The 13,453-nt window shown below is 34.9% G+C and overlaps 2 protein-coding genes across 2 annotated transcripts; one reads left to right on the forward strand and one right to left on the reverse strand.

Moving 5' to 3' along the window:
- The first annotated feature begins 1,613 nt into the window (after positions 1-1,613).
- LOC107779534 (BIIDXI-like protein At5g11420) lies at positions 1,614-4,943 on the forward strand. The gene is made up of 3 exons (XM_016599982.2): positions 1,614-1,766; positions 2,672-3,184; positions 4,186-4,943. The coding sequence occupies exons 1-3, from the start codon at positions 1,697-1,699 to the stop codon at positions 4,719-4,721; spliced, it is 1,119 nt and encodes a 372-aa protein (XP_016455468.1). The 5' UTR covers positions 1,614-1,696; the 3' UTR covers positions 4,722-4,943.
- A 1,313-nt stretch (positions 4,944-6,256) lies between these two features.
- On the reverse strand, positions 6,257-12,569 carry LOC107779535 (uncharacterized). The gene is made up of 7 exons (XM_016599985.2): positions 11,843-12,569; positions 10,730-11,037; positions 9,748-10,416; positions 9,455-9,583; positions 8,914-9,117; positions 8,207-8,407; positions 6,257-6,717 (listed from the first exon to the last, which is right to left on the reverse strand). Exons 1-7 carry the CDS (start codon positions 12,108-12,110, stop codon positions 6,598-6,600), a joined length of 1,899 nt encoding a protein of 632 aa, XP_016455471.1. The 5' UTR covers positions 12,111-12,569; the 3' UTR covers positions 6,257-6,597.
- Between the last annotated feature and the right edge of the window lie 884 nt (positions 12,570-13,453).

Raw genomic sequence — 13,453 nt, forward strand, 5'->3', positions numbered from 1 at the left:
CTAAGAAAATAAACTATTATGTGTTACTAAAAAGAATTCTCCCATAAGATCACTTTAATAGATCATATGTTTGTTATTTTTTTTTAATTTTTAGTAAACATATATTCACTTATCAAAATTTTATCTATAACTTTAATAATGCAAGATTGAAATAATATTCATGTAATAAAAAAAATCCGAAAAATCCGACAAAACAAACTAATCCAAACCGATAAAATTGGTTTGGTTTAATTTTGATAAAATCTGAACCAACCCGATTCACGTACACCCCTAAATTTGAGGTTGATCAGAGGGAAGACGATCAACCATAGGTTAAATATATCTTATTGGTCAAAGAAAAAGAGCAAAACACACAATTACAATTACAATCATTCAACTTAATTCAAATGTTACATGTATATGGGAACATGGTGGCTGTTAGGAGTGGAGTCAAGATTTTTAATTTATGGGTTCTGGATCACAATCCTTTTATTTGCCGGGTTTTAAATAAATTATTTATATATATTAAATAAAATATTTAATATTAATACAAGATTTAGATCAAAATTATTGAATTTGATCAAACCCGTGATTACGGGCTGTCATGACATTTATAGAATCACCAAAACATGCAAGATGCTTATAAATATGACCACCAAAATCTTTGATCTAGCTTGTAAATGAAGAGTGTTTTTGTTCTCGTTGTAACTCGATTTATGTATATCAGTATTTTATGTATATAAATTTGTTTATTTTATGTATATAAATTTGTTTACCCTTAAAATGAGTAACAATTGAATTTATATGCAGTTTAAATGATATGTGATTTAATTTAACACGAATGGATTATGAATAATAAATAATTGAATTAAAGTAAATCAGAGCTATCAAACCAAATATAATGGATGATTAAGTCTAGCTTTGCAATGGACGTGTAGAGAACACTTTGAATAATAGCCGAAGAACAAAAATTATCTTTATTGCTCTGATATACGTGCCAATAGTAGTTCTTAAAATATAAAAGAAAAGTTCTCCCTTTTTTCAATCATAGTAAGGTAAAGATCTTTGGCTTCCGGTAAACGTTGTTATACATTTGATACCGGGCGAGATTTGCGCCGTAATATCCGGTGATGGGCGTATATTTCGGCCCCTCAATGCTTGGCCGTATTCGATTCCGGGGCACCATTCGTCCTCCCCGACTTTTGGTAAGTGGAAGCCCTCGGTATTACCCGTGGCCATATCGGCTCGCACTGTCCTCTTGTTTCTTTACCGAAAAATCGGGAATAACTTTTATTCCCGATTTTACCCGTACACAAAATTATCTAACACACAGATAATTTTAAAATATGTACATGCATTAAGAGTGCACCCATGCCTTCAAATCTTGAACCCATTATGACCACGAGAGTACTATATGTAGTAGCTTAGGCTTATTTAAGTATATAGGAGAGGATACTAGAACTAATTAATTTCGCAGGCATATTAGTATTTAATTAGGTTTATTCCAAATCTTTGTCCCTCAGCACGAGGATTGCACGTGCACTTTGCTTCCTTGCTGTATCAACTATGAACTAGGAAAGAGAAATAGTGGCAGTTACTGCAATTTCCTTGTTTCCTAGGGGCAATTTGACGAGCAGAAATTCATAAAAGCCTGTTGATCATTTGTAAATCCTCACTCACTCTCTCTTTCTCTTTTGAGTCTGACTATCTTTGCAAAATGAAGAAAACAGCCATATTTTTTGTGCTGCTCTGTGCCACCACACATATCGGTTCATCTCAAAAGGATGGTAAGTTTTTATTTTTTTAGTATCCGTTACGGTATGTACATGTATCAATCAAGAGAATTTTCAATTCTGATCATTATGATCAGTGCTCTATATTTCATTTAATGCGCATTTATATTAAAACTTCTTATGGTTTATATTAAGAAAATCATTTTCTGAAATTTGTGTTCGTCATGCATGCTGTAGCATTTGGTAAAATTTGATCTGAGCATACTTATCGTGATAAGAAAAAGGAAAAATTATATAAATAAATAGAACCACAAACTATATATGTCTTAGTTTACTAGAGTAATGGTAATATGAGCAGTAGGAAATCAGGAAAATCGATTTAGTTGATTTGATTTTTTGTTTAATTAAAAATCGCATGAAACCAAACCATGAACAACGACCTTTAAATATGAATAAGGGAAGGAGAGAGAAACATACACATTCTACACTTACTTTTTTCATGTGATTTTAACTAAAGAGAATATGATGGTTACACCAACAGAACATGCTCTTTTTCCTCACTTAAATATTATTTTGCTAAATCCATGTAAACTTAGATCCCTCGAGTTGATGCAAGATCTACACTAGTAGTTAGATTAAAGGCTTTTTGAGAATAAGTACTCTAGTTTGACGTACACTGGTATAAATTTTCTTACACGATCAAGTCTGTCACAAGCTAAAAGTCGCTAATCGTATAAGAAATTACGGTCAATGTATCTAATTTAATTCTTAGTTGTCTCCCTGTGACCTATAGATCATGGGTTCGAGCCATGTAAGCAACCATTAATGCTTGTATTAGGGTAGGTTGTCTACATCATCACACCGCTTGGGTGCAGCCCTTTTCCGGACCTTACGTGAACGCGAGTATGACTAACATTATATATGTAAACAATAATTCATTTTCTTGTTTATTTGATCAGGAATATTACCAAACGGCAACTTCGAACTAGGTCCAAAAGCATCCCAAATGAAAGGCACAAAAGTGGTAGACCGTCACGCAATTCCTGACTGGGAAATATCAGGTTACGTAGAGTATATTAAATCAGGCCAAACACAAGGTGACATGTTACTTCCAGTGCCGGTAGGAGATTACGCCGTTAGGCTAGGGGAAGATGCTTCAATTAAGACCAAAGTAAAAGTTACAAAAGGAGTTTTCTATTCCCTTTCTTTTGTATTTGCTAGGACTTGTGCTCAAGAAGAGAAACTCAACGTTTCTGTATCGCCTAATTCTGAGCCCAATGATTGGGGAATGCTGCCTATGCAAACTATGTATAGTTCTGATGGTTGGGATTCGTATTCTTGGGGTTTCTTGGCTGAGGCCAATGAAATTGATGTTGTGATTCATAATCCAGTAGTGGAGAAAGATCCAGCTTGTGGCCCACTCATTGATTTCGTTGCTCTTAAGGCTTTGAAAACACCCAAAAGACCAAAAGGTAAGTAGGCTACAATTAGTTAGCTCTTATTCTGGCTTGAACTTGCTGCAGGGGTGGATGAAGCTTTCGGACAGCGACTTCATTTGAATCCAGTGCTTTTTATATATGCAGTATAAATTTATGTAAAAATTTATTGAATTTGTAATAAATAGTAGATATGAACACATCACTTTAAAAAAAAAAAAAAAATTTAATGCTAAATTCCGTATATGTTGAACCCATGTAGCTAAAATTTTGGATTCGACTCTGCTTGGTTGTCCCGTGAAATAAGGATTAAAATCATATCTATAGTTGTTTACCCTATTAGTATACGGTTATAACAAGTTATTTATATGACAATCTTTTTTGCTCCATTAAGTCACTTTAAAGGTAATATTGATAATCGTGATTCATGAGTGGAGTTAGTAACCAGAAAAAGAAAGAAATAATTTTCTACATATGTTAAATTGCACACTGACTGTGTAAAAATTCATTCGCACTATCAGTGGAGGTAAGATAAATTATATCCTTCGCAAATCACTAGTTTACTCTGATTTAAGTTGTGTATTGATTATGTATAGATCTATAATTTACATTAAGTTGACCTAAAATATCAAACAATAACTTTGCCCAACAAGTCTGGTATAGTAATCCAGAAAACATAATAATAACCTACTAATTAATTGCTATATTCAGTTAAATTACATTGATAATGTAAACTTCTTTTACTCTTTCAGTGTTATATAATTTAAAAATTCAAGGAGTACGTGACGTGACAATATATATGTTTATATTTACTATTAGTATGATGATATCTAATAGTCTTAATTCTAAAAATAGAAAATGGAAGTTATACTTTCACTACGATATCGGAAACAATCTTATCTTCACAAGGGTAGGGATAAAGTCTGCATACACACTATTCTCTCGAGACCCCACTTATGAAATTATATTGGGTTTGTTGTTATTGTACTGTGATATGCCATATTACTAACATATTGATGATATACAAATGGATACAGGCAACATGTTGAAAAATGGAAACTTTGAGGAGGGTCCATATATCTTCCCTAACACAACATGGGGTGTTCTAATTCCACCCAACATTGAAGATGATCATTCTCCATTGCTCGGATGGATGATTGAATCTCTTAAAGCAGTAAAATACATTGACGCTGAACACTTTACCGTGCCCGAGGGCAAGCGCGCCGTCGAGCTCGTGGCCGGAAGAGAGAGTGCCATAGCACAAGTAGTGAGGACTAGACCTGGAAAAGTATATGATCTTATTTTCTCAATTGGAGATGCTAGTAATTCTTGTGAAGGATCTATGCTTGTAGAGGCATTTGCTGGGAAAATTACTATGCAATTCCCTTATGAATCCAAAGGCAAAGGTGGATTTAAAAGGGCTAGGCTTAGGTTCACAGCAATTTCTCCACGTACGAGAGTGAGGTTTTTGAGCACATATTATCATATGAAGAGTGACAACTCTGGCTCTTTGTGTGGTCCTGTGGTTGATGATGTGAGATTGGTTGGAGTTCGCAATCCCCGTCATCCATAGGTTTTTTAATTAATTGAGTCTGATAATTTCGATTAAGTTTAAGTTTTATGCATATGACGGAACATTGAGATGTTATTCGTTGTAATACAATAGTTGATGTGTTACTTTTGCTTCTCTTACAGAAGCAAGAGAGTTGAAATTATGTATTTTTTTTTATATTTGTCGCATTTTACATGTACCTATAAATTTCGAATAATCAAATGAAATAGTAACCTTTTTGGTTCAGCATAGTATGTGTTCCTTCATTTCGTTAATTGGGGAGCTCAAATCTCAACCATCTGTTCTTTATTTTCTTTTTATATTTTCCAGACCCATAGAAAGTTAGAAGAAATGAGTTTCATACTTTCTTCCAATTCTCAGGAGTATATGAATTTTGTTAGGACTTGCGCACTCCTTTGAATTTCTTTAATAAAAAGATTGGTTTCTTTTTCAAAAGAAGAAAAAAAGGCGAGTGCGATGTCCTAATTTGTATATTCATTCCAAGTTCAAACGTACAGCACATTTTTTAAATTAAAAAAAAAAAGGTAAAAGAAAAAGAAACCTACCTAGGAGGATTTTGCCGCTCGTACTACTTAATTAATGGGTCCTTAATTATTTATATTTCTGAATTAATAAGTCGTCTCCAAGTAATTGGAAGGAAAATTCAAAAAAAAAGATTAGACTCAAATTCTCAGAAACATGTTTACGGGTGGTCTCTACAACACATGATATTGTTCAGACTAACAGATCACACATCTTAGATTAGTCTTAGTAAGTAGACTAAAACAAATAGTCAAATAGTAATGCTGAATGAAATTCACACATTTATGCATTTTGGTGGTAAACTCAACTATTGTGGAAAATTATTTGGATTTCAATACCAATTTCGAGTTAAAACAAGCGTTCTGTGACACGAGCAGATTTACTATCCCCAATTTGTTCAGCACTTTCCCACTTAATTGAGAGTAAATTTCACTAGTTATAAGAGTCCGATCAAACTAAACTAAATCTTTTTTCTTTTTAAATCAAATTTGAGATATATCCAGAAATATAGTGAAAAATATTATAAGTTGCAATTTTCTTAGGGATAATTTCAGAGACCTAGCTCTCTCCAAGTTTTGATTTGTAAAACTAACCTCCTTGTGATTTAAGAATCAGTCATTTAATTACCAAAGTTTCATAAACATTCTCCCTATCTATTGTCAAAACGCAGTAGAAGGTTAGTTGCTATGAATTGAGAATCCTCAACTCCTATACTCAAAAGGACCTTATAAATGAAATATTCTCAAGATAACTTCAGAAATCAAGCAAAGGCCATAATCATATGGAGTTGATGTTTACAATATGATTAACCAAAATAGCAGAACGCCCTATTAGTTTATTGTTTACAACTAAATATATCAGTGCATATTATCCAAGACAAGCCCGTACAAACAGAAATAAGTGAGACAAAAAAGAATTGACATTCTTATAGTCAACCCATTCAGTTCCTCAACTAACACGAGAGAGAGAGAGAGAGAGAGAGAGAGAGAGAGAGAGAGAGAGAGAGAGAGAGAGAGAGAGAGTTGTAGCAGGAAATCTGCTACACTGTTCCGATGAAAAAAATAATTGTACACAGATGTTATCTCAACTCTTTATGTGGTGAACAACAGAAACCAAAACCGGGCATAAGAATCTGCAAAACAAAAATAAGAAGAAAGGAGGGAGGAAAAAAGATACAATTGAAACTGCTCTAACACTCAAGCTGCAAATTCACAATCAAAGCTACCAAAAGGAGAGATGGACTTGGACTCTACCTTTTGAGTAAATTTAGAAAAGAAAACTTACAAAAGATATATGTAAAATTGGGAAAAAGCTCAGTTGAATAAATACTTGCAACTTGACATAGAGCACCCTATTAATGTTGCAGTTGTGGTTCCACTAAAATTCTATTGATGAATGGCGACATGGCTGCTAGCAATGCTTTGGGACATTCCTCATGTGGAAGATGTCCACAGCCAGATATGGCGACCAGTCTCTGTAAGTTGAGATCGTTGTCAGATTTGCAGAAATAAGCTTCAAATTTTGCAGTTAATGCACATGAACAGCATAAAATATGTATTTTTCCAGAACTTGCACTTTCAATTAAAAATTCTTTCTGACTCCAAAATAGGGAAAAAGGGGTTGAGCAGAATCAATTTAGTTTCTATTCCAAAGGTTGTAAGTTTGAATACTTCGTTGTAACATGCACCAAAACATTAAACTTAAAGTAGTAACGCAAGTATACACGTGGCAAAACTGCAATGTTAAACATATGCATTTGAGACATAACGCGACAAGTAATAAAGCTAGAATACAAATGATTCTTTTTCACTTTCCGAACAGTGTGCCATTTGTGTACAGAAAATCTGAAAAGTAGTTTCCTTTTCTTTTATTTGCCTGAGATGACCAGTAGGGATTCCATGTGGAGACCTAGTAAATGTACATTCTTTATATGAAGGATGTTTCAAATACAATCCTTTTAAAACTCATCTGTGTCTTCTTGTGCTATGGCAGCTGAACCGTCCAAAACCTTTAGATTTTCAAAACATTTTTTCCGTAGTATGTCAATATGTGTCTTCCACCTTTTATTTTGACATTAGAACCAAAAAGTTCTTTTACTTTAACAAAATGGAATCTCAGAAACCATCTTTAAGAGATAAACATTCACAAAAGTTGTTAACTAGTCTAATTTATTGCTCTGTGCATCAATAGTTGTACTATGGCTTTAAAGCAACAATTTTTATTGCTTAGAGTCAAAAACTCAATCCATGATTCTTTTACTTCCTTCTACATAGTGTTATAATATTGTTTCCCAGAGATTTTCCTAATTTTCATATTTAAGAATCAACTCCGGAATCCCATCATAAGGACAAGAGGCAAGATTCTCATACTAATGAAAGCTTTTGATATTAAGCTCTTTTTTTGTTATTAAAAAACGATTACTAATTAATTAGGATGGAAATAATAACTTACTGATCTATCCAAAAGAATTGGGCTTCTATAATGGAAACCAATACAACAAAGATAAGAAAATCACTATTCAATTACCACAGAACTAAACAAGCTTTTTATCACCAAGAATGATATACTAAAATAACATTTTAATAGTTCAGTTTTCAGCCCACACAGTTCAAAATGTCATCAACAACAACAACAACATGCCCAGTGAGTAAATTTTATCAATTACAGTACAAAATGTTATCAAATTGAGTAAATTTTAAACCAAAAATGCCTAGAGGAAAAGATTTCAGCTTTTGAAATTAATTCAACAGGTTTCCCATCAGAAACAATATGTTGCATAAAACGGGTAGTATGAGGTAAAGGAAAACATATGTTTTTAAATCGAGAAGGAAACACCTGTAAATTCATAAAACACAAAACATAAAATCTAAGAACAACTAGGCATTCCCTACCTCTATACCAACGATGATATAAACTAGACTAGTACTACAGAGATCAAGCATCATGAGAGAGGGAGAACTCACAGAATTTACAAGTTTTGATGCCATTATTTGAACAGATTTTATAGGTACAAGTGAATCTTCAGCACCTCCAATCACCAGAAGTGGTAAACTTTCAACTGTTTTTAGCAGTTGCGCCGCATTTTCTGGTGAGAGGACTGTTTCAGATGAATGTTTTCCTATCTCATGGAGTGCTTCATCCCATCCTTCAACGCATAATGGTGCCTGATTACACATACAAGCAAAAAGGATGATATCATGATCATATCATAATCTAATAATATCTAGAGTGAAAATGTACCGACGGACTTGACATTGAGTATTCAAAGTAAGAAAACAAGAGGAGACAAATTTATCCTGGATATTGATCCAGCTACAAATGTTTCAACTAAAGATAAATTGATGGTGTTCCAACTCTAGGTACATATATTACAGAATCCAGTTAAGAAAGCATAGACGCTTTACGGACTCTACCAAGTAGTGAGTCTCCCCGCCTTTCAATGTCTTCTCTTTCTTCTTGTCAATTATTTTGCCCAATAAAAATTCATCTATCCAAAACAGTAGCACAGAAAAGAATCCTGTCCAGTTCACAAGTTTGAAATTCAAACTGTCCAACTGGGGAGAATCTAAATGGAGCGCATTAAAACCATTCCCGACAGTGTCATTTTTATTCCAGAAAGAGCAGTTATAATCCAGTATCAATAAACCAACACCTAGAACACATTATATACCTTGTATAGGCCCAAAACTTCCGTTGTCAACTTGGTGGCATCATACCATGCACGTCTATTAACAACTTGAGTAATTTCTGTTCGCAATAGTGGACGCACCAAGTGCTTTTTTCCAAGAGACGTACGCAGTAATATCCTTGCAAAGGCTGGAACCAGTTCTCTTGACAGGCTGACACCCATTAATACAATCCCCTTGATATGGACCTAGAAGGCAAAAAATAATCAAGAAGATAAATATCACTCAGGAACAACACGCAAAGGAGGTGAACATCATTTACCAGCAATTTGAATTTAAAACTGATTCTAGAGTGCTTTGTCTAATAGAATAGCACAATATATAGGTGTGCAACTCACTACGGGAACTGAAATTGCTCGAGAAAAAATCGGGGCTGACATTTTCTTATTATTGAATATGGCTTCATAAAGTTTTCAGTTCATGCGGTTCTGATAACAGTAATGTACATAAAGGTACATGCCAAGAAGAAAGCACGATCGCAAGTCACTCACATTAATTCACATATAAAAAAAGAACTCAACTCACATTAATCGAATTTGCGGATGACTGAACTCTTTGTGCAGCCTTCAGAGCAAGCAATCCACCATCGTCATGACCAACAAGTATAACTGAAGTAAAACCCATATCCGAACAGAAAGAGAGGAGCAGGTCAACCTGAAAAGTAAAAATCAGGACAGTTCAAATCAAGAAACCCAGAAAATTTCTCACTTTCTGGCTCTTGCTACTTAACATTCTTGCTTTCATCTCTGTTTTGTGGTTTTCATGCTAAATTTGACAAGAAGCTTCATTAGAACATACAATCAAAAGCATGAGAATACCTGACTATCGATCCTGTACGGATTAGGCAATTGATTTTCCTCCCAGTCTCTCTGACGTGGCCTAGATGTCAATCCCCATCCTGGCCTGTCAAAGGCAGTGACTGCACAACCTACCTGTTGAGCTAGCTCACCCATCACATTTCTCCAAGAGAAAACCCCACCTCCAAAACCGTGAACTAGAACAATTCCAAACTGATTATTTCCTTCTACATCTCGTATTGGAGGTGAAGACCCCAACTTACCAATTTCATCTTCATCACCAGTTTCATCTAGGCTGAAACTAGGGATTTCTCCAGACAGGACTGGGGAAGTTGGAGACACATCTAAAAGAGGTACATAGAGAGAGTTGGTATGAAATTGACTACTGTAGCTCCTCCTAATACGATAATCACTTTTTGACAAAACATGCAACGGACTAGCAGAAGAAGTTGTGGAGGATAAACGGTAAGGTGAGCCAGGCAAGCAAAGTTTGTAATGAAGAGAGAGCCCAAGACAAGAAATGAATGAACTGTCAACATCAGCAAGCAATATAGCAGGGATTTCCCCCTCCTCATGAGCTGATCCTGCAAGTTTTCTCCTCATTTCACTCTCAGTTCTAGTTTTATTCGCAGGAATTGGAGATCGTGGTACCTTACTGTATGCAGAGAAAACAACTTTGCAAGGAAGGACCTGTAATTATAGAGGAAACCAATTGTCAAAAACTTATAGGTTCCCGTAAACTGTATCTTCTTGCGAAAAGGTTATAAATAAATCAAGAAAACAAACTACATAAATAATATCTAAGATCCAAATTTCCTAGGAAAATAATATGCACTTAAATTGTAAATCGATATATAACCATTACTCATAACTTAGTCAGGAAAAGAGCATGCTCACTTTATGAAAATTACAAAATTGTTTTCCAATCGGGCCACAGTATAAATGAGGGAAACACATCCAAGAAGAGCAAAAGATACTAAACAGAGGACATATATTAGCTTACAGCTTCTGGGTCAACTCGGTGAAACAAAAGCTTCCTCCTTGCACGACAGCTTGTTCTGTAGGCAATTACAGTATGTCCAAGAGCAAAGACTACCGAAGAAAGAAACAACACGGGCATCCCCCATGACTTTTTCAAATGAAGCTTTTGCCTCGAGATAGAAGATGAAGCTTCAATCTCCAGGTATGAATTGACAGAGAAAACACAAGCCTTGATAGAAAGAAGAATCACGGAAATGATGGAACAGAATGTAACCGTTGCAAGGTATGGTCCATGTGAAAGTGCAGGGCCGTCGCACAAAGAATAAACACCTATCACCAGAGACTAACATGGATTAGTCTTGTAGCAAACAGTAGCCAGATAATAGACGCACAAAAAAGTTGTCAAAAGACTTTAAATTCAGATCACCCCATCTAGCCATTTTAGTTAAAAGGCTAAACCTTGACAAATCATTAAACCTCAGAAGAACAAGCTCAAGCCAAGGTGAAACTAATATAACTCAGTCATCCGAACACATGACAATGGGGAGATAGCCTAGTGGTAAGGACCCTCAACCACGAGTCACCTTGGATCAAAACAGGAAAGGCCACTGTTGGACTCCTAGGTAGGGAAGTCGGTTCGCAGGAGGGTGTTGCTGAGGTTTACCATATCAAAAGGAAAAAAGAAATCATCCAAAGAGGCATCGTGAAAAGGGTTTAGATACTCAGCACCAAATTTAAGATGTTACATCAGGGAACCACACGATGCAAAGCCAAACTCCAACATCAAGCTCCAAGTAATATCCATCCACAAATACCCACCTAAGCCTTGGTAGGCAGAGTTACCTAGTACCTGTGTTAGTGGGAGGTTGCAGGTACCGGTGGAATAGTCGAGGTCACACAAAAACATAAGCAAGTTGAACATAAAAGCAGATGCAGATTGAACGCAAGCTTTAATCTAAAACCAACAGTTTGAATTACATGAAGTATGCATTAATCAGAACAACACAGCAACACGAACACAAACTAATTAGAATCCACTATACAATCCTCAATATCAATATTTAATCAGATAACCACAAATAAGTAGAATATATTGTTGAACATGGAAAAGAAAACAGAAAAAATAATGACATACAGGTGATGATAAGAGATCTCATGACAGAAACGAGAGGAATGTCCGTCAAGGAGCTTTTGAAAGCATATCTACGCAAATGCTCTTTGAAACTGTAACATTTCATGCACGTGAAGCTCGAAATCAACACACTTGGTACCAATACATCCCCTATTGCCACAAGCAGTGGCGCCGATAGTACCAACAGCGACGCTAACATCGCCACCATGAAATATACAATTTTCAAACATCTCTTCCCCTTCTCCAACATTCCTTTCCCTCCTGAGGCCATTATCGTAATTCCAATTAGTCAAATAATATTCTAGAATGTTCGAGATTCGAGAATGTTTTTCCTCTTCAGGTAGGGCTTCGAGAAATAATAGATCGAAGACGAAATAAAATTCTAGATAAATCCACGCGATACGGCTGCGGCGCAACGGCCATATCTCGCCGGCGGCGAAGAGAACGCCGGTGAGTGAAGATGTTGAGTCTCGGTGTTCCGGGTCGGATGGGGTATCCGTTATGAGAATTGATTAAATTAAAATTAAAGTTTGAGGAAAACGTAAAGAATTTTCTTCTCCGTTTTGCAGAGAAAGTTTTTCCTCTCTGTGGTATCCGTTGAAAAAGTATATATACAGAGAGGAGACTTTTGGTTAATCGGCCGGGAGTTTTTTGAACTGTTTTTCTTCTCTCCCCCTTACCCCCTCCTCCAACTCCACCCCTCCTGTCTTTTGTCTTCCTTATTTGTGTCGAGTTGTCGTTTGCTAAAAATTATTTTTATTTTCTCCCTTTTAATTTGTTGACTTTAGACTCTTCGTATTAAAGGGTCCTTTTGGAGTGATTAATCCCAAAATAATATCGTACTTAGATAATATAATGTTTAGTTGGTCGTATATGGAAATAAATCATACTAAAATATCTGATTTTATATATGGTATAAGAATCCTTTTATTATTAATTTATCGTATAAATATGTTTTGTATTACCATATAATTCAAGTATAACTAGCAAGTGAATAGAAAATAATGCGATAGCGTAAGGAATATTTATACCAAGATTAAGTCATGTAAGTATAAAGTAATCAAGTAAATACTTATAATTACAATTGTTAATATGATGGAAGTAGTAAGTAATCTATTAAAGTTTATGGGTTATAAATTTGCAAAAGAAATCATAGTTCGTCTTAGTTACTGAATTATATTTATATATTTAATGAATTTTCTAGTACAAATATAATTTTAAAGTAAAAGTAACTAAGTTGATCGAACTGAATAAACTTGCTTATTTACTTGCTACAGCTGAATATACGGGATATTTTTTATGTATACTAGTATTAGTACCCGCGCGATACGCGGACACAAATCATGTTAAATTATGATGTAGGTTGTTTGAATCATATGCAAATAACCTTAAAATATAAACCTCTCAGATAAAAATTATATAACATTAGATATCAATTATTAAGCAGGATATGAAATTATTGTTCAAATCTCGTAGTGGACAACCTATTTTTTATATATATGCAGCAACCTACCCCTTGATTTTAGTACTTGCATTTCGTTTCGCTGTCAATATTAAAGAATACTAAACATGTCATGTTGTGATCTGTCTTGTTTGAGCACATTAGATCATATT

Source organism: Nicotiana tabacum, chromosome 22, assembly GCF_000715075.1.
Source record: "Nicotiana tabacum cultivar K326 chromosome 22, ASM71507v2, whole genome shotgun sequence".
Lineage (NCBI taxonomy): Eukaryota > Viridiplantae > Streptophyta > Magnoliopsida > Solanales > Solanaceae > Nicotiana > Nicotiana tabacum.

Coding starts and splice junctions, on each gene's coding strand:
- LOC107779534 (XM_016599982.2), top strand. CDS start 1,697: ATGAAGAAAACAGCCATATTTTTTGTGCTGCTCTGTGCCACCACACAT. Junction 1,767..2,671: donor CGGTTCATCTCAAAAGGATG/GTAAGTTTTTAT, acceptor TTATTTGATCAG/GAATATTACCAAACGGCAAC. Junction 3,185..4,185: donor AACACCCAAAAGACCAAAAG/GTAAGTAGGCTA, acceptor AAATGGATACAG/GCAACATGTTGAAAAATGGA.
- LOC107779535 (XM_016599985.2), bottom strand. CDS start 12,110: ATGGCCTCAGGAGGGAAAGGAATGTTGGAGAAGGGGAAGAGATGTTTG. Junction 11,038..11,842: donor GAGATCTCTTATCATCACCT/GTATGTCATTAT, acceptor CTCTGGTGATAG/GTGTTTATTCTTTGTGCGAC. Junction 8,408..8,913: donor AAGTTTTGGGCCTATACAAG/GTATATAATGTG, acceptor ATGTGTAATCAG/GCACCATTATGCGTTGAAGG.